This window comes from Cavia porcellus, unplaced genomic scaffold, assembly GCF_034190915.1.
Source record: "Cavia porcellus strain 051 isolate PalLab524CR breed Dunkin Hartley unplaced genomic scaffold, mCavPor4.1 scaffold_23, whole genome shotgun sequence".
NCBI lineage: Eukaryota > Metazoa > Chordata > Mammalia > Rodentia > Caviidae > Cavia > Cavia porcellus.
In genome coordinates this window covers 36,204,842-36,225,823 of record NW_026947506.1, presented here as the reverse complement: position 1 = coordinate 36,225,823, position 20,982 = coordinate 36,204,842, and the positions used below count along the sequence as shown (strand labels likewise).

General features: G+C 43.1%; 1 protein-coding gene across 3 annotated transcripts in view; it reads left to right on the top strand.

Annotated features, from left to right (window-relative positions):
* Positions 1-19,049, top strand: part of Usp42 (ubiquitin specific peptidase 42) — a 35,839-nt gene extending 16,790 nt beyond the window's left edge. For 2 of the 3 annotated variants that reach the window (XR_010042333.1, XR_010042334.1), the window contains exons 6-18: positions 847-914; positions 1,604-1,674; positions 2,753-2,835; positions 4,093-4,204; positions 4,340-4,480; positions 4,672-4,772; positions 5,981-6,134; positions 7,406-8,122; positions 8,238-8,332; positions 9,774-11,222; positions 12,244-13,385; positions 17,042-17,084; positions 18,046-19,049. Coding sequence is in view for 1 of the 3 variants with exons in the window: in XM_063234145.1 (XP_063090215.1) it covers positions 847-914; positions 1,604-1,674; positions 2,753-2,835; positions 4,093-4,204; positions 4,340-4,480; positions 4,672-4,772; positions 5,981-6,134; positions 7,406-8,122; positions 8,238-8,332; positions 9,774-11,222; positions 12,244-12,545; positions 17,042-17,049 (3,301 nt within the window). In the remaining 2 variants the exon portion in view is untranslated. The remainder of the gene's footprint in view (positions 1-846; positions 915-1,603; positions 1,675-2,752; positions 2,836-4,092; positions 4,205-4,339; positions 4,481-4,671; positions 4,773-5,980; positions 6,135-7,405; positions 8,123-8,237; positions 8,333-9,773; positions 11,223-12,243; positions 13,386-17,041; positions 17,085-18,045) is intronic. The other variant, XM_063234145.1, reaches the window with a different exon arrangement.
* The last annotated feature ends 1,933 nt before the right edge of the window (positions 19,050-20,982 follow it).

Below are 20,982 nucleotides of genomic sequence, written 5' to 3'. Positions count from 1 at the left end.
CTATTTGCATTATTTTAAAATGACTAAAATTTAAAAAGATGTACTTATCACAGTTTCAATTTGTCCAATTATAGATGCCAGGAAATGAGCATTGGTTTTGCTACTCTTTAATTTCTGAGTGTCAGGATGCCTTGGCATACTAAAAGTACCCGCTGTTTCTCCTTTATAATTGGGCCAGATATTTTCTCTGTTGACCATCGGCCTTGTAGATATGTTTGCTGCCTTCTTGCTTGTGTCCACTGTCTGTCAGTACCACTTCCTGTAGCTTTTTCCTAAAATCTAAATGCAGACTCAAGAGATGGATGGGCAAGACAGTTATGTAACACTCCTAACCCACCTGCTACTGCCCACACACCTGGCACAGATAGCTCCCTTTGCATTCCACTCACTGTCCAGGGCTGGATGATGTTAGACTCTGCCTTCTCTACCTTCCCATATCCCACCTGGGGTCACAAGCATGTTGAGATTATCTTCTTACTGCTTTGTTTCTGAACCAAACTCCTGCTTTGATTTCAAAGTCTCTTCATAATTTAGTTCCTTCCATCCTCTTCCCCAAATCCTCATTTGTGTTCTTCCAGGCAGGTCTGTTCTGGGGACCACGCAGACTGATTTTTTACTTTTTGTAGATCTCCTCTCTAAATTCATTTTTTTTGGGGGGGGGAGGGGTCCCGGGGATTGAATGCACAACCTCATGTTTGTCAAGCAGGCACTTACGCCACTGAGCTTTTAGCTTAGCCCTGGCCTCTCTGAATTCTTATTATTTATAATTACACATAACTTTTAAAATCTAGTCATGACATCCATAATTTTGCAGAATTCTTGTATCTCTTTTTTTGTCTTTTTCAGATTAGATAGACACACTCAAGCCACTACACTTGTTTGTCAGATATTTGGAGGATATCTAAGATCTAGAGGTAAGTTTTTGTTCACAAGTTTATAAAGTGACAGATGCATGTGATATTAGAATGCAAATAATAGAAATAAGGAAAATCAGAGACTCCTTCCTCCTCCTCAGAGATAGCCCCTTTACCAGTTTAAAGCATATTCTTCTGAAAGTTTCTTGTGCATGGGCACACTGAGAGCCACCTATAGAATATTTGTGCTTTTCCCTTAACATTAGTAGTAATCTTTCATTTTCAGTACATATAGGTCTGACAGGTTTATTCATAGCTGGAATAGTGTCTATTTGTTTTACTTTCCTGTTGATGGATACTTAGCTTTGTTTTCTGCTGTTACCATCAATGCCTTATTGAGCACTAATGTACTCAAGCTTTTGTGTGTGTGTAAAAGTGTACATGATAAACTGTTTTAGTATCAGAATTTAAGTTGTAAGATGTATTTTAGATTTTCATCCTGACATTGTCGTTCTAAAAGGTCATACCTGTTTATATTCCATTCATTAGTGTAGGAGGGACCAGATTTATGAGACATTTTTCCTATACCGTGTATAAGATTAACTTTTTCCCAATCTAGTAGAAAAAAAATTAAACTATTTCGATTTTTTTTTAACTTTTAAATTGTATTTGTATTCTTTAATTTCAGTATGTACGGCTGCCATACTGATTACACTTTGCTTATCTTTTGCATTTTATTTTTATTTCAGTCAAATGTTTAAATTGCAAGGGAGTTTCAGATACTTTTGATCCATATCTTGACATTACATTGGAGATAAAGGTAAATTTAATAATTTTTGTGGTGGTCAGGTTTTAAATCTTTTTTACTCGTTGACTTGTACTTAGTAATTCTTAATAAAACTGAGTTTTGAAACCTGTGTTAGCAAACCCTAAATGATTTTTATTCATTAGAAATTATTTTATCATCTTGCATTTTTTGAACTATATTTCTGTTCTTTAGGTTTTATTTTTCTGATCACTGATGTAATGCATGCTTATGATGAAAAGGACAAACTGCACATAATATATAAAGGCTGCCCTTCAGCATTGGTGCATTTAGTCATTTGATATACATTGCAGTGGAATAGGTTAAATACTTCTAATAGAAATGAGATTATGAGCAGGGCATGGTGGTGCATGTCTATGATGCCAGGACTCTGGGAAGCTGAGGCAGGAGGATCACAAGTTTGAACCCAAACTGGGCAACTTAGTGAGACCCTGTTAAAATAAAAATAAGAAAGGGCCTGGGAATATAGCTCAGTATGAAGGCCCTGGATTCGATTTCCAGTATTGCAAAAAAGAAGAAAAGAAATTTTTTACAAAAGGAATTATGTCATAGTCTATTTGTCTACTTGTCATTTTCATTTCCATCTATTTGGAGACTTTCCACATCAGTGTGTTTGGGCAGTTGGTGGTGGTCCAGTAGGTGAATATAGCTTCTTATTGCTTTCCACTTTACAGTATTCTGGGTAAAGCTGTATGAGCCACCTCCTTATATATTTTTATTCACTTTAACCTGCTAATTTTTAAGTGGAGAGGAGGTAATCATCCTAGAGGAAATCTTTTGTTTGTTTGTTTGTTTCCAGCATTGTGGGATTGAACCCAGGGCCATCTGCCAGTTATCCACATTCCTGGTCCATTTAAAAAATTTTTGAGATTGGATCTAAGTTGGTCAGGTTGGACCCAAATTTGCGGTCCTGCCTCTGTCTCCCAAGTAGCTGGAAACACACACCATTCCCATAAAAGTGGTTTTTTAAAAACAAAGATTCTCTGAGTCTTTGCTTGCTTGCTTGCTCTGTCTATCTCTTACAAATTGTGACTGTTCGTGGTGATGTGGTATTTGTTCTTTTTCCTCCCAGGCTGCTCCGAGTGTTAACAAGGCATTGGAGCAATTTGTGAAGCCAGAACAACTGGATGGAGAAAACTCCTACAAGTGTAGCAAGTATGATGGGGGTGACTTGCAGTCCCTGACTTGGCTGCTCCAGTTGGGGTGACAGGGAGCCTTGATTTTAAAGAGCGGGACGTGTTTGAATGGCCGCTAGGTGGCCTTAGCTTCTGTGCCACCTGTGCTCCAGAGGCCAGAACATGCGGCGTCTAGTGCCCGCAGTGCCTCAGGATGGACGGCTCAGTGGCCTTGAGGAACTAGTGCTGCCACCTGGGTGCTGCAGTGCTGCGACAGTGTTAAGCAACATTTTCCATGACTTTCCTGTTAGACAAGACTGCAGGGAGGGTGGGGGTCATCTGCACCCCAAAAAGAGTTGAGTATCTTTTTTTCTTTTTCTTTTCTTTCATTTATTTTATTTATTTATTTTTGAGGATCTTTCTTACAGTGGGTACCCATAGTGTGGAATAGTATCTGTTAGCAACCTTTAATTTACATTATTCAGTGATACATTTCTGTAGGCAGTCTAGGGAGTCTGTTTTAAGAATCCTTGCTACATATGTTTTAAGTAATTTCCACTTTATAGCCAGGCTATATAGCTATGTATCTTAAGCTTTTATAGTAAATATTTAGTATTTAAGGCAAGATAGTGCTTTTTTCACCAAAACTAGGAATATTTCCTAGTTTTCTTTTCCCTTTTGAATATGTGTAGGGCTGTGCTTTTGTAGAATCATACCAGCCTGAAAAATCAATGAGCTTTCAGTTTTTTAAGATTGAATTAACCTAGTATTTTTTTTTTTTTTTTTTTTGCATTGCTGGGGATTGAACTGAGAGCTTTATGGATGGTAGGCAAGCATTCCACCTCTGAGCTACCCAACCCAAGTTAATCTGTTTTTCAAATCATTGATGCCTTGTGTATCTTGATATTTCAGATTTGCCCTTTTTTTTCTATCATGCTACTAGGCAGTTTTCCCCAGTACTGTTTTTTATTTTGGCTTAGGGTTGGTTTTTGAGACAGGGTCTATCATTGTTTTTCATGGTTATCTGGAACTCATTGTGTAGTTAGGGGTGGCCTAGACTTCATGGTGTTCCTCCTGCCTCAGCCTCCTGCAAGTTGGTAGTACAGATGTGTCCATCTGGCTACCCACAGTATTTTTAATTTAAATATTTTCACTGTTGGTTTAGAGAAGAGTGATGTTTCTCATCTATAATCCTTGTTTTGGAATCTTAAATTAGGGTTTTTTAGAAAAATAGCAAGGGAAAGACTAAAACCCCCCAAAATTCACACATTAATCTTTTGTCCTTGTTTACTTGAAGGTGCAAAAAGATGGTTCCAGCTTCAAAGAGATTTACCATACATAGATCATCTAATGTTCTTACACTTTCTCTGAAACGCTTTGCAAATTCTACTGGAGGAAAAATTGCTAAGGTATGTAGATAATGTTATTAATTACTTTTTATGTAGAACCATAAGTGCCAGTAGCTGTTAAAGATTACAAATAACCTAATTGAAAAATGTCAATTAGAGATGACATTCCTTTCGCCTTTTCCCATTTTTGTTTAGGATGTGAAATACCCTGAGTATCTTGATATTCGGCCATATATGTCTCAACCAAATGGAGAACCCATCATTTATGTTTTGTATGCAGTGCTGGTCCACACAGGATTTAACTGCCATGCAGGCCATTACTTCTGTTACATAAAAGTAAGCCATGTAGAATTTTGCTTGTCGCTTTTACGTAGACTCTGTAAGACAGCAAGCTCTAGTATTCTTTGGGGGGGAAGGTAGGAATTTTACAATTAAAGTGTGAATGCTTCTTTTTCTTATTCTTTTTATTCTGTCCTTGTTAACCTAACATAATCTCATCTTTCTCTCTCATTGACTGTCTTTTGCAGGCTAGCAATGGCCTGTGGTATCAAATGAATGACTCCATTGTGTCTACTAGTGATATTAGATCGGTACTCAGCCAACAAGCATATGTGCTCTTTTATATCAGGTATTGTCATGAAAACAAGTTGTCACATTTTCTGTAATGTTATTTCTTTTCATTTCACTCACATTCAAATGTTTTGAGTTATTTTTCGAAAGTCAGAGTTTAAGGTTTACCCTGCCACATGTGTAGAAAATCAGGAGACCAGTTTTATGTATGATTATGAGCTTGAGCTAGCTTCCAGTGCCGACAGACACAGAGGAAGAGAAAGGTGACAACTGAAGGGGTGGGATGGCTTATGCTGCCTGCAATAAACAGAGCAGACCTGAGAATGTGGAAGCCCAGGGTGGAGGATTTGGGAAGGTGGACTGAGTACCCTGCATGGTCCATCCAGCACCTCCCCAGTGCTGAGCACAGTTCTGGTTAGGCATCGCCCTGGGCTTGGACCAGCAGTTGGGTTGATCTTGTTGCAGCTGCAAATTGATTTACAAATTCCACTTTTGGGAAAAAGAGTCTGATGGATACTCCATGGCATTCCTGCCCCCACCCCCTTTTTCTGTCTATCTGGGAATAGAACCTAGAGCCTTGAGCACACTAGGCAAATGCTACAATTGAGCCACACCACAGCCCCCAAGGAGTCACTTTTACGTATGATAAAGTCAAGAATACCCTAAAATGTTTGACCATGACAGAATGATGTGTTGAAATGTTTTGCAGTTGTTAAGAGTGATTTTTTTTGAGACAGTGTCATGCTTTGCTGCCCATTGTCTGCTAAGAGTGACAAACCTTTTTTTTAATTCTTTGGAAACGTGGTGACTATAGAGGGAAAGTAGTTTGAAATGTTAAACACTGTTGTTGAGTGAAAGACATGGAGATGATCTATTATATCAATAGGTGAACCATCTCTGAGGGAACGACATTTTCTTTTCCTATTTTTCTGGACAGTATAGGTTTTCTATAGTAGTATGTATTTTTAACTTAAAAATACAAACAGAAAAAATAGCCCTCCAGTAGCAGCATCCTCAGCATACAGAGTTTAAAAATACTGTTTCCTTACCCTTCCTTTACCACAGCTGCCCTCGTATCCTGAGCTGAGCACCTTGACATTGACTTATACCCCTAAAGCAGCTAGTGCATCTGTGTCTTAGTTTCTGTGCACTGTGACTTAGAAGCAATTTCTTTGTCATCAGTTTCTTTCAGAGGAACTGAATTTGTAATCAGTCTGTATTAAGATGCTCTTCATCATCTGAAGCCCTCTCATTCTTTTTCTCCAGGTCCCATGATGTGAAAAATGGAGGTGAACTTACTCATTCCACCCATAGTCCTGGCCAGTCCTCTCCCCGCCCAGTCATTAGTCAGCGGGTTGTCAGCAACAAGCAGGCTGCATCAGGGTTTATTGGACCACAGCTTCCCTCCCACATGATGAAGGTAACACTTAAGGAGTGTCATCTGATTTTTACCTTGCTCTAATGGCCTATTCTCAAACCCTTAAGCTAACATTGCAGTGGTTGTCATGTCTTGTCTATACATGGATTTCTTGTCAAAAATTTTTATGCAGGCCCTTTATTTCAAAATATTAAATATATGGGAATCTGCATGAATAGCATAATTGAGAGGAACACCTGGTGTGAATATATTAAAGGTTAGCACCCACTGTGGACTTGGCCTCTATTCAGGGGTCAGATAGTTTTTAACTTATGTTAGATATCAGGAAAGTGATCCTGTTGCAAGGTCTCTTTGTGTCCATGTAGCTGTCTGAGGAGTGTGCTATTTTTCTATCTTCTGTCCCCAGGAGTATGATCATGCACATGTGCTTGTGTGCTCAAGAGGCCTGATGCAATCTGCAGGGCAGGGCCCGCCTTTCAGAGTTCCCAAGACATCATGCTCAGTTGGAATTGTGTTAATTCATTGCTGCTGTTAGGGTTTACAGCTTCTTAGTTTTAGTTTGGTTTGAATTATCAGATTATCTAGTTGAATGCTTTCTTTTTTTTTTGTAGACATTGAGCTGTATTTCAGTTAAATACCTTTGTGAGCTTGGCTGATAGCTAGCTTCTGAATTGGGCTCTGCTTCAGAGTGACATCGGGGGACTGGCACACCAGAAAGTATGCTCCTAGGGAAAGGGGCAGGTGTAATTGACTTTTTAAGAGCTGTTTGGTTTTTTAAAGACCACAGTGAATTCAGAGATTTAATAAAACACCGCCAGGCCAAACACCATTTGTCTGTGAACCAGCTGTCCCCTGTGTTGTCACAGGGCTTCAGTGGTAGTCATGGAACTTGGAGCAACAGAGCTGCACGAGTACAATGCTGAGGCATCACTGGGCGGCGGCGGCAGCCGTGACCTCACATGCAGTCCTGAAGCGGCCTTTCCTTCTGCCAGTGTGCTTTCTCCCTTGCTTGAAGGCCAGAATGCTGGCTTTACTTTTGTCTGTATAGTGGTGGCCTCTGAGGAAAGCCAGCCAAGGAGAGCATATGTTAACTCATGTCAGGAGAGCTGTGTTCTGACAAATAATGTGTGTCTGTATGTGGATTAATTTCCAGAAAACTAGGTCCTGTGAAAGTACACATGGGTAGAGCAGATGAAAGAAAGGGGCAGTGTTATTTGTGTAACTTGTCAGTCACAAGAGCAAAGAGGGAAGACTGAGGGCCAGAGCAGGCCGATTCTGCAGTGCTGACCCGGCTGTGGCTTTCTCCCTTGCAGAATTCACCTCACTTGAATGGAACTGGGCCACCGAAAGACACGCCGAGCAGTTCCATGTCGAGTCCTAATGGAAGTCCCAGTGTCAACAGGCCTAATCCTGTTAATGCTTCTGCTTCTGTTCAAAACTGGTCAGTTAACAGGCCCTCTGTGATTCCAGAACACCCTAAGAAACAAAAAATCACTATCAGTATTCATAACAAGTTGCCTGTTCGCCAAGCTCAATCTCAACCTAACCATCATAGCAACTCCTTAGAGGGCCCTAACAAGCCTGTTCCTCCTTCTACTGTCACCAACTGTTCTGCGATACAGTCTACCTCGAATACATCCGCAATGTCAGTTTCTAGTAAACTAGCAAAACCGCTCTCCCCGAGCAAGTCCTGTTCCAAGCCAGTGATGAATGGCAAGTCCAAGGTGAGCTCCAGTGTGTTGGTCCCTTACGGCGCCGAGTCATCTGAAGAATCTGATGAGGAGTCCAAGGGCCTAGCCAAGGAGAATGGCATGGGCAGAATAGCCACTACTCATGCTACTGGCCACGAAGCTGAAGAGGATGAGGCCCCATCACATGAGCTTCAAGAACCTATCACTCTAAATGGTGCTAATAGTACAGACAGTGACCCCAAAGAAAATGGCCTGTCATTCGAAGGTTCTAGTTGCCAAGTTCAGCCTGCTTTACACTCAGAAAATCCCTTTTCTAAAGCAAACGGTCTTCCTGCAAAGGTGAGTTGGGGGGGGGAAGTTTGGCTTTGAGGCTAATCTTGGCTCCTTCTCTCAGCCAGCTTTCAGTCACCATGGAGCTCAAAGCCAGTTGAAATGTCTTTGTTTTTTATTGTAGTTAATACCTGCATCTTTGCCATCTCTTCCGGAAGACAAAATCTTAGAGACCTTCAAACTTAGCAACAAAGTAAAAGGATCAACAGATGAAACAAGGTAAAGTAAGAATTAATTCCAAGAAAGTGAATGTCAGAGTATAAAACCCAACAGTGAGTGGACGTGTCAGTGTTTTCTCTGTAAAAGTATTACTGTGAACATCCTGAGCCACCAGATGATTTGAAAAATAACCTACAGGATATGTCAGTTTGCCTTTGAGGAGAGTGAGAAAGCTGTCTGTGACTGCTTGTCATTTTCGTCTGCATCACCTGCCCTGGCCAGCAGTGCCCTTGCACACCTCTGAATCCGACCCCACGTGCTTTCTCATTTCATCTTTTTAATGATGAATGAGTATGTGAAGGGCAAACTGAGTTTGGAGAAAACAGGGTCCCATAATGAAACAGATACTTTGTGAGGGCCTCTTTATAAATTTGAAATGAAATTCATAGAGAATTTAATTTGTCCCGACATTCAGTTTTAAGAAAAATAAATAAATTGACCTATCTGTAAGATAACTCGAATAAGAAGAAAGGAATTTGAAGTGCAGCTGCAGTTGCTTGGTGTGGAAACTGCAGGTGAAACCACTGCTGAGGGAGTGCAGTGCATCCCGGGCTTCCACTGCCTGCCTGCAGGTTTCTGGTGTGATCATTCGGAATACTGCATTCAGATTGCCTTCTGCACTGTCGGCTGTTGTGGTGAACAGCTTTCAGTGAAATTTCAGATGTATCACACTGTGATCATTTCTTATACAGTTGTTGGATACCTGGGGAGTGTAGTGTCCGTGAAAACTGTGGCAGTAACACGACTGGCATTTTCACCCATGGGTGTGAGGACGTGCAGGGGAGGAGCCTCCTCCTGGCACTGCGCAGCCCAGATGGCCCCTGAGACCCTGAGTCAGGGTGCAGAAGTGTTAAGAGTGAAGAGGCAGAGCACGCTCACTCCCACTTGACCTTAAGATAGAGCAGCGGGGCTGCGCTGTCATTTCACAGTGGCTTTACCCTTGTTTCTTTACTAATCCATTGTAGGCGTTTTATTGTTTCCTACAACTATCAGTTACTCTTGAGAGTGTGTGAGAAGCTGACTTTCAGCTAGCAAAGGGTGGCCCACATTTTCTACAGGTTTTCTCAGAGTCCCAGTGAGTCCATTTTTAATTATTGAAGGAACTGTTGGCTCTGTTTGGAAATAGCTGCTCTGAGATGCTAAGAGAAAGAAGGGAACAAGGAAAGCCAGCAGCCCATTGTCATGTGGCTTTTTTTGTTTAGACTTAGTTCTTAAGAATTAGAAATTTACCTGGAAACAGGAAGTCTATAGCTGCAAAATTATTGTTGCTGAAAAGTAGGGTTGGTAAAATTGTTATTTAATAAAGAGAAAATTGGGTGTCCAGAGACAGTAGCCTGATATTGACTTTAAGCCAGCTATATTTAAGATGATAAAAGATTTAGTAAACATAAGCCATGACATGCTAACTATTGGCTTTGTCTTTCTTTTGGCCGGGATGCAGTCCACCTGGAACAGAGCAAAGTCAGTCACGGGACCTTGCTGTGGAGCTTGAGGCTGGCAGTGTCACTGCTGGTTCCCATGAGAAACTGGACCCGATCTCAAGTCTATGCAGCAAGTTCAAGAAAGCTTTGCTTTCTCCCGACAGCAGTCTTAAATCTACCAAAGAAGTTGTCTCAGAAAATAGTTCAGCCAAACCTGATGAGTCTTTGCCCATTGTAAACAACCTTTGTAATAATGACAAAACCAGTACAGGGTCTGATCCACTTCCTGAACCCTGTGACACTGAAAACTTAACACACAACTGCAGTGAAACTCCCCAGGAGGTCAAAGCATTGTTAACTGAGAGTCTGCAGGATTCTGGTCCAGCAGAAACAGTGAAGCAGCTGAGCCCAGCTCCCCCCACACATTTAGAAGGTGCACATGAGTCCGAGCTTTTAGTTTACCTTAGCAGAGACCATTGTGGTGATACAGAAACCCCATCCCGAAGCACAGGTGAATCTGCCGACACGCTGCCCTCTGCTCAGCCACCCAGGACCCCAGTCGCCCATCCCGATGGCCCTGAGCACAGTCATGGGGAGAGGTGTGGTGAAGGTAAGGCCAGCCAGAAAGTTCCAGATCACCCTCCGGTTAAAGAGAAAATCAGCAGCCTTAGGAAAGTTGACCGAGGACATTACCGAAACCGGCGAGACCGCTCCTCCAGTGGGGAACATGTGCAGAAAAGTCGGAGTCGGAGTCGGAGTAGGACTGAGGGTCATTGTCACAGAAAGCGGCACTCGTATGCCAGAAAGCACAGCAAGCAGGAATGCCATGCTGTGGAACACTGTAACGGGAGCCGGCACCCTCTGTGTTATGGTGAGAGAGTCAGTCCCGGTGAGCGTCGCAGTCTGAGCAGGTACAGCTACCACCACTCCCGAACCAGGAGCGGGACTGACCAAGACTGGAGCCGATACTACCCCTTGGACAATGAGCACTCCTGGCTCCCAGAGAAGTACTATGCTGAGAAGATGCGGTGGGACCGGTGCAGGTACTACCCCGATAGGTACGCCCCGTACACAGGCAGGGAGCCCAGTGTGAAGCGGCCACACAAGGACTCCTCCCGGGCCAGGAAGGGCTGGGAGCCTCCTGCCCGGGTGAGGGAGCGGACCCACTTCCACAGCCCACGCACAGGTGCCGCACCCCCTTTCCCTCTGCACCCTGAGCGCTACCCCCAAGAAAAGGCTGCCTTTGGAGCTGATGACAGTGGCTGTGGCCTCTCTGATCGATTTCATGAACATGAAAGCATGAAGTCACGCAAACATAGGTACGAGAGTGCAGAAAGTAGCGACAGTCACGTGGAAAAGAAAACCCACAGGAGCCTGCCCAAAGACTTGGAGGAGCCTAAGGCAAAGAAGCGCAAAAAATCAAAGAAGAAAAAGAAATCTAAAGACAAACACCAGGAACGTGACTACAGGTGAGGGCGGGCTCTTCCAGCAAGATCTGAATTCCTCAGCTGCGTGGGTTTTAAGGCTTAAGTTTCCATACATTTTTAAAATGGTGCAACTTTTAAGCTCTGTCTTACTTCATGTATCTTAAAATGTGTCTCTTTGCCAGTCTCAGTTTTATAACTTTTAGGAGTAAATGTGAGTTCTGTAAAAGTAACTTCAGGCTCTCTGATTTCAAGATTGGTTGTCAGATGTAGTTACATTTTTGTATGTTACATTTTTTTTCTTCCAAATTCAGTGACTACACAATTGGCAGAAAATGGGAGGCTACAATTCTGTTGATATTTGTCTGCACGTCTAGAGTGGAGGTCTGAGGGGCATCATTTATTTTCTTGGCCTTTATCTCTTAATTATCAATATAAAACCTGAATGACTGTATTTTTGAAATGCTAAATATGGTCACAAAATTTTTTTTCCTGGTGTTTGGGGTGAAACCTAGAGTTACGTCCACAAGGCAAGTGCTCTGACAGCTGCCTTGAAACTGATTGGCTCGTAACAAGATGAGTGAGCATCAGTGGAATTCCTCTGTATTCTAGTTGATTTCTTTTAAAATTAAAAATCCTAATAGAAGGTTGTCAAAGCCATATGTGAATAGGCAGTGGTTACTTTGGAGGAAAAGGAAGTTAAATAACAAGGCTCTTCTGTGCCTGAGACACATGGCAAAATGTCCTTTGTTTCTTTTTTTTTCTTTCAGCCACTGATTTCAGGAGATGTCACTTAAGTCTTCCTAGCCGTGTCCTGTCTGACAGCCCCAATTCCTGAGCACAGAGCCTGTGTGGGAGAACTAGGGGTGGAGTTGAAGTTGGCAAAATTATGATCTTGGGCTTTTAAAATTACTACAGCTGAAAGTAGAGAACCCATTTTTAACTAGATAAGCATTTACCTGTGCCTCTATGTTGAGCATCCTCATAATTGGTCACGATAGTGCCAGGTCCTGTCTGAGGTGGTGCTGGTGTTTGGGTTGCTAATTTCTGGCTGCTGCTTCTGCAGGCATCAGCTGGATCCAGATCTTCCAGTAGTGTACTCTGATGCTGATCTCCACAGACACAAAAAGAAGAAAAAGAAAAAGAAGAGGCACTCAGGGAAATCAGAAGACTTTGCAAAAGAACCAGGACTGCACTCACCGAAGGCCTCAAGCTATGAGACTGTTGACCATTTCCGGAGACCTGAGGGCAGTTTCCTGCTCACTGATGGCCTGGCTGTGGAGGGCATTGGATCTTTCCGAAAGAAAACAAAGCATTTAAGGATGGAGAGCAGGGCCGACAGGTGCCACCTGTTGGAGTATGGCCAGGGTAAGAGGCGATTCGTGGAATTAAGAAGAGACAAACTCTTTTGATAAGTTTTTTTGGAAATGGCAATTAACATATGGAGATGGAACCTCAAGTGGCTTGAAAGGGTGCGCGAGTAATACAAGGTTCCTGCCTCTTCCACCTCGACTCACAAGCCCTGTGTGATTCATTGTCCCTGTGTAGTATGGATGCTTGACACTGATCCCTAGCACTGAAGGATGGTTACATGGAACTGGAATTTATGACCCTTGGAATTTGAGGCACTCTGAGTGTCTTGAGTATTTGCTCGCAAGGGAGAACTTCTTTTGTTTTCGAAGCATTTTTGGTAGTGATGCTTTGGCACTATTTACTTTACTCTCCTGATTCCTTAAAGCATCCAGAGTGTACCTTAACTCATAGTTTGATGACCTGGGCCATTAGAAATTTTAGCTGCCATCTCTACCAGTGATGCCTTTGAGGCTCCTGACTCTAGGCCCCAGGGCATCCCAGATTCTTTCGTGTAAACTGTGTCTTCCCGTGATTTGGCATCTCTTTGTGCTCTGATTGCAGGGGGGCAGCCCCTCCCCCTTTGTGACTGGTTCCCTGAGGAGGAGCCCTGAGAAGCTTGTTAAGAGTGAAAGTGATGGTAGTTGGGGCCGGGCACAGGTTGGCAAGCTGCGTCTCGAAGGCCAAAGCCAGCCCTGTGCCTGTCTCACATCACGTGTGAGTTAAGAGTGGCTTTCATGTTTTCAAAACTTCCAAAGAGGAGTAGTGCTTTGTTTCACCTGAACAAAGTGTGAAATCCAAATGTCAGTGTCTGTAGATACAGCCAGTATCTGCAGGAGGTTGGTGCTCCTGACACAGGTGAGTACTTGCAGCTGAGATTGCACACCCACCACACTCACTAAAGTATTTGTCACCTGGCCTAGCCCTTCACAGAAAAGAAAGTTTGCCAGGCCTTGCCTTAAAGACTGAGGGTCACTTTAATGAATAAAGGCCACAAACATCTTTGCAGGGATTTTGATACATCACCTTGGTTGCCCTGAGGCCTTTTGGGTCCTAAACTCAGCTGAAATGTGTAAGGGAGGGTATAGGAGGGTCTGGCCCATGCCTCCCATTGCCTTTGGTCTGCATGCAATTGTCGAAGGTGTGAAGAGAAGCGAGCCTGAGGAAGGCTGAGGCCACCGTGGACGGCAGAGGCAGTCTCACCACTGCTACCCAGTTCTGAAGGGAAGCAATGTGACATTTGCTCTTTAAAAAATTGTGTACATTTTCAGAGGAGTTTCACATTAACATTTCAGCTGTTTGCAGAAGAGGATTGGTATTTCTGACCTGTGTAGTACTTGAGTAGTGAGTCTTTGTGTTGGGCAGGGTCTCAGTTTTGTTGTCAGAATCCCTCATCCTGGCAGGGCAAGTCAAGCCCCGGAGATTACCAGTATGGGGACAGCAAGTGACCTACTTGGTGGTTGGCATGATATTCGGGGATGAGTCCACTCATCCCCTGCATGTGCTACAGTCAGATTGTGTCTCAGTGGTAGCCAATTCTGTCCATAGTGTGGGGGCACCGATTCCTGGTTTGCAGTCAACACTTATGCTGGGAGCACAGACCAAAGGGCCTGTATGGCTCTGGGTTTCCTGAAAGGGCCCCTGGTTGAGGGCTGACACTCTACCATCTTCCATGCACTTGCCTTCCTGTGTCCTGACCTTACACCACTCATTTTTCTTCTGCAAAGTCCATTCAAATGCCGTTAATCTCTTTGGCCATGTCCTGAAGTCTCTTCCATCCTTGTGTAAGAACTCAAGTGTGATGGGGTGGGTGTGGCTTGTTCCCTGGGGACAGGCTCTGGGGCATCTTTCACTGGAATCAGGCCCTTCGTCCTTATGGGACCTTATGTTCTTTTCAGGGGGACACTTGGATCAGTGATTGTGTCCTAGCCTTTGCTTGCTGTGTTAGTTACTTTTCTCTCATTGCTGAGACAAAATACCTGATACTCAAAATTAAGGGAGGAAAGGTTTTATTTAGCTCACAGTTTGTGGAAGTTTCATTCCATAATCAGTTGGCTCCAAGGCAGGGTGGCATGACAGGCAACAGTTCAAGGTGGTAGAATACCGCAAAAGCAGCAGAAGCAAAAGGGGAGGGGACAAAACAGTCTTTTTTTCCTCACTTATATTATAAACAAGCTACCACCACCTAGGGTGAGAATAGCACTCACACCATCTCCTGGTCCCTCCTCTTGCACAGGATGAGGAAGTTTACAAAGTAAGGACCCTGGTCCCCTGCTGAGTCACTTCATTAAGCTTTTAAACTTTTCAAGTTGACACAGTGTATCAACCATAACAGTCTCACCCCTTGTCAACCAGACACATTTCTTTAAACAGATTTCCAGATACAAGGACATGCTTATTATCAGTCCACAACTTGAACTTTGCAACATAGATTTAACAATCCTGAAGAACAAGTATTAAGTGTGTCATATTATATTATGCAGTAGAACCATAACATTCTTCCCCTGTCCCCCAAAAGACTCTTATATATCCCTTTATGCAAAAGACATTTAGTCCTGCAAGAGTTGTCAAAGTCCTAACAGTTTCAGCAGTCCAAGTCCCAAGTCTCTTCTGAGATGTAAGGCAAACTCTTAGCTGCAAGCCACAAATGAAAAGTTAAACATTGCCAACATTCAATGGCACAAGTAAATATTTTCATTCCAAAAGTTACAAATGGGGATATAAAGGAGTGGGACCAAAGCAAGCCCAAAATCTAGCAGGGCATACATTAAGTCCTATAGTTCCATGTGTGCCAGTTGAGGCAGTCGGGCAGATTGTGAGCTCTTTTTGGTTTGAGTGGCTGCATACTCTGTGGCATTTCCAGTGGTTATAGCTCCCACAGCTTCTCTTTCCGGCTGGTTATGCTCCCTCCTTGCAGCTTACCTAACATACTAGGTATCCATGTTTCTGATTTTCCCAAACTAATGGGGTCTCTGCGGCACCTTTAGCTTCATACTCACAGCTTGACACACTGCCCTCTTAGGGGCACACTGCCTAGCCTCCCAGGTCTTCTCAATTGGAGTGGAAGCCTTTTTAACCCCAAAACCTTTGCGTTCTGTATGCACCTAAAACCAGCACCACATGAATGATGCCAAGGTCTGCTGCCAGTTGGAGCAGTGGCTAGGCTTCCTTCTCTCAGCTGTAAGGGTGCCTATATCACTGAGCATGCTGAATCCAATTCTAAGGAACATATTCTCTGTGCTGCCACCATCCTGGAACCTGGTGCAGCCACTCCCATTCTTGAACAAGATACTCTGTGGCTTTCTTCTCAGGGCAAAGTCTTTCACTTTTGCAGTTTTGACAGTGCAAAGGGTGGAGATTTGCTGCCTTTTGCAGTCCCTTCAGGCCATCTTTTCTGTTCTCCTTTCCTACTCGGCAATTAAGATTTCCTCAGCTCTGTCTTTGTAGTCTACAGTTTTATTGGAGCTTCCTGTATGTTTTAAGTCATCCTACTGGGCTCTTTTCGCTTACTTCACAACCTAAATCTGGCTAAAAGCCCCCTAAAATAGCCGTGCCTCAGCCTCAACATTTGACTGCCTTGAAATTTCTTCTTCCAGGTTAATCAGGCAACTGTCCTTAATCTTAGTCTCAGGCAGAGTCTCTGGACATGAGCAAAATGTAGATAGACTTTCTGCCAACCCACAACATACATCATCTGGAGTCCAGCAGCTAGTACAGTTCTTTCCCGTAAAAACTTCTGGAGCCCAGTCTTTACCAGCATGATTTCTAACAGCTTTCTCGTCTTCTGAGCTGTGACCAGAATCTCCTATACAGAACAGCCTAAGGCATTCTAGCTCTGCTCTTTCAGGCAACACTTGAGAATCTTTCCAAACTTCTCACAAGCCACTCCCAAAGGCTGTTGAACCACGTGATCAGGTGTAGTTGCAGTAACAGCTCAACTTCTCTGGTACCAAATTCTGTCTTGGTTACTTTTCTCTCATTGCTGAGATAAAAGTATCTGATGCCCAAAATTAAGGGAGGGAAATGTTTACTTAGCACACAGTTTGAGGTTTCAGTAGAGGTTTCAGTCCATAATCAGCTGGCTCCAAGGCAGGGCAGCATGGCAAATGGGCAGCTGTTCAAGGTGACAGCAGACAGCAAAAGCAGCAAGCGGAAAAGGGAAAGGAGAAGAGCAAGCCTTTTTGTCCTCCCTTATACTGTAAGCAGACTACCACCCCCTCTGCTGGGTGTAGCACTCCAGCTCCTATTCCCTCCTCTTGCACAGGAAGAGGATATTTACAAAGTGTAGACCCTGGTCCCCCTGCAGAGGCAGTTCATTAAGCTTCTAAACTTCCCAAGTTGACACAATGTATCAACCATAACACTTGCTCAATCTGACATGGGACTGAGCCAGGCAAGTAGTGTTAAACTTCAAGAAAACTAAGTCTATTTGTAATCACTGAATGCATACTCAGAGTATAGGCATCACAAATTATACAAAGTCATTAAAATGTTTCCTAACCTTTTCCTTCCAGGTAATTGAAAACATGGCCTCAAAACAAAAATTCACTAGTTATGGTAAGCACTTTTCTTGTCGGTATATTTACTTTCTAGAAGCACTGAGGGGGAACAGAGAAGGCACTGAAATTGTGAGGAAAACCAAATTACCTGAGGTCAAGCTGTGGAAAGGGCAACAGAGCAGGGGTGAGCCAGCACTGGGGAGTACAGAGACCTCTTCTCCCCATCAGCTTTGCAGGACTAGGGCAGCAAGGGAAAGACAGGGCTGTTTCCTTCCTCCCCGCTCCCTGGGAGAAGCCAGCACAGCTCCACATTAGGATTGGCAGTCATCAGATGAGTATCTGGGATGAGAAGCCCGTCCCAGCAGTTTAGCACCTGGGCCTAGAGGTCACCTGAGGTTGGGTCACACCCTTCACCTGACAAAGCCACTCTCGATGAGATCCAGGCAATTTAGAGCAGAGCCTTCACAGTGTAGTGAGCCTATGAAAGCAGACTGTTCTTCTGTCTCACACTCAATCAGCAAGGGTGGTTTTAAATGAACTTCAGGTCAATTATCTAGAGGTGATTTATGTGCAATTAATTAACATGCATTGTCTGTGTCCTCAAGGGAAAGCACTAGGGAACTAAACTTCCTGAGAGAAAGTAGGATCTGAGGATTGGGAAGGATTAGCCACAGTTGGAGTTCAGGCTGGGCGGTGCGGTAGAGCCCAGCAGATGGTGCCTTCCTGGCTGCACCGCCAAAGTTTATTCTGCAGCTGCCTGGCATCACTGGGTTTCTCTACTGCCATTCAGGAAGGCAGTGAAGGCTTCACAGAAAAAGCTTCCCAAAGAATCAGGGGGACCTGCAGACCTGGTGGGACAGAAACGGGGGCCTCAAGCAGGGGATTTAGCTCAGCAGCCCAAGTTCCTCCCTGGCAAGCTCAAGGTCATGAGTTTGATTTGTAGTACCAACAACAACAAAAAAGGGCCTGGCTTCTGGGGCCTCTGCCTTTGACTAACGCCTGTGCCTCTTGTCTTTCAGATTCAACATGTTCCACAGAAGCCATCCCAACTCAGCTTAAATTATAAACATAAATTTGTTCAAATCTGCGTGGTGCTTCTTTAGTAAATACTGTACAGATTTTACCATGAATTTTTTTTTTTTAGTTTTTACCTTTTCTTAATTGCCCTTATTCCAAAAGGATGAACACTTTCTACGACTGCTGACCATTGTAAAATACAGTGTATATAAATCACATTGAAATAATGCCCTGGAATAGAACATCTCAAATGCTGCTTAATTACAGACTCAGGTTGATTACTTGTATTTCATGTAATGTTCCTCCAAGTTAGACATCTGATGGTGCAAGACCAACCGGGAAACCATGGAATTATTAAAAGTACAAACTGACAGTGCGTGTATTTAATTTAAAGACTTATTTAAAAATTTACAAGCTCTCAACGAGACTTTTGAGAGCAGTCTTTTCTGTAATGTCTGATACTAGAAACTAATTTGCTTCCTATTTTAGTTGTATTCAAGATTTGAAAATGTATTTTATAGACAAGTTCTGTTTTTGAACTTCGTGGAACTATTCCAATCAACTTACCAGTTATGATGAGTATTCACATTATGAATGTATAATCCAAACATTGTTTGTAAAGCTTACAGTACGTTTTTATTACATAACACTTTTTTATACTGTGTCTCGTCACCTGTATGATACTGGAGTCTGAGTTGTCAGCTTGGTCCCTTAAAGTTTCTAGTTACAGACAAAATCATACTGTGATTTTATTTTTAATATGGATATGCTATCAAACTGTGATACACTTATAATTCACTGGTCCTGCATCAGGAGACGGAGTGGGGAAAACTGTATTTAATACAGTTTCTATCTGAATAATCTGTATGGTTTATACAGCTTGTGTTGTTCAGAGATGTCTAAAGTTTGATCTTTGTTTTTTTAAAGATTAAAAAAGCACTTGCCCCACTGTAAATATACAGCATGTAAAATTTATATAGTATATAAATGGCAGCAAATTAAACAATTTGTGTCAGTTTTTACTTCTGTTTTCCCCCATTTGCTTCCAGCCATGTCTCCTCTGACTTTGGAAACACTTTCTTTAAAACCTTCACAGCTCTGGCTAGTATCTCAGTAGGTGCCTCAGACCTTGGAGATGGGTCAGGGAGAACCAGGGAGTGGTTTGCTGGATGCAGTGCTTCTCTATTTTAAAGAAGCAAGTCTTAGAAAACCTTGTTTTAACAACGTAGGAGATTTTTACTTAGTGAAGACAACCTTGGAATTCTTAATAGACATACACCCTTTAGTTGGACTGTTCACTTTGCAACAGTATATCTGTAGGTATTTTAATATCAATAGAATATTCAGGCAAGTTATAGGGGGTATATACATTGAATAACAGAACACTCCAGAAATCAGTATATGTACACTGTATACATATTAACTATATTTAGGTAATAGAAATGTTTTCTGAGGAGGAAAATAAATCACCACTTGTGGATTCTGGTCTATAATAGACCTAACTGCTCATCAAAGCACATCTGTGTAGATGTGTGAATTTGTAACCTTGAAAATACCACTGCTTTGTGCTTCATCTATAAACAGTTCTTTTAGTCCATTTGATGTCACATTAAGCTACTTGAAACTGTTTCAGGACCTGGAGATGGGGCTTGTGTGGGTCCTGGGTGAGTGCAAATAAACCTCAAATGATAACTGGGACCCAGGGAGACAGCTAGGGGCGCTGTGGAGCTGCCATCTGCCCAGTTTTCCTGAGAAAACCCGAGACCCAGTGCAGATGCTCGGGTCAAGAGGTGATGAGCAGCCTCACTGCCCCTGTAGTGAAGTTAGGGGGGAGGGTGTCCTACTTGTAGGTGGCCTGGTGGAGGCCAGATACAAGGCAGACACAGGATTAATACTGTCACAAGAAAACCTGAAATTAGATGATTCATGTAATACTCAATAGGGCAGGTCACTTAAGATTCTAAGCACCTGGGCTTTGCATAATTCTGAGTGAACAGCAGGTTACTGGTGATGAAAGGTTCACCACCAGATGACTCCATGCTCATGTCTCTGAACACCATAAAACAAAGTGCCATATCCCCAGGACTGTACCTGGCTCAGCAGAGAGGAAGCCTCTCTGAATTGCTGATCCACCCCTGCTGCTGTCCCTGCCAGGGTTGTCCTCAGTGTGGCCTGCAGCATGGTGGCATCATGGTTGGTCCAAGTTTGGGCAGCACTTGTGCACAGCAGACAGGGATGGGGGATAGTTGCATATATAGTAATCAGGCATGTCAATGTGACCAATTTGCCTTGCTTAAACAGTAAAGCTAGTCTGAGGTATCAATAAGAAACAGCAGGAAGCATGGGAATAAAAACTCAGTCTAATGCATGATAGAGTTTCAGCCTTGGACCGTCTGCAGTCTGGTGTGACATAAAACTACACACTAAGGTCAGCCACCCAGAGGCAAAGGTCCCAGGGTTGCACAGTCTCTGCCTCAAGGCAACTCATGGGAAGACTTGTTTGTGCATAAGTGCTATTTCAGGGTTTTCAAGGAAAACAATTTTTTAAATTAATAATTTAATACAGGATGTGTAATTTATAGGATTATTCCATAATAGTCACCTGTTATGGTTTGTGTTTGGATGCCCCCTTAGCCCCTAAAAACTCATGCAATCATGGACAAGGCTGGGTCCAGCATTCGTGAATGGTTCATTGCCTAGCACTGAGATTGGTGTAAGTGCTACATCCACCCAAGGGCAGAGCTGACATACAGTAAGTACTGACATACAGTAAGGGCAGGTAAAAGATGTGCCTTTTTTCTTTCGTTGAGGTTTGCTCTTGATGTTTTGCAGGGGCCATGAATGCCATCCTCACCATGCCACTCTGCCTTGGAGCCAGCTGAGTGTGGACTGTAAGTTCCAAAATTATAAGAAATAAACCTTCCCTTTCCGAATTTTGC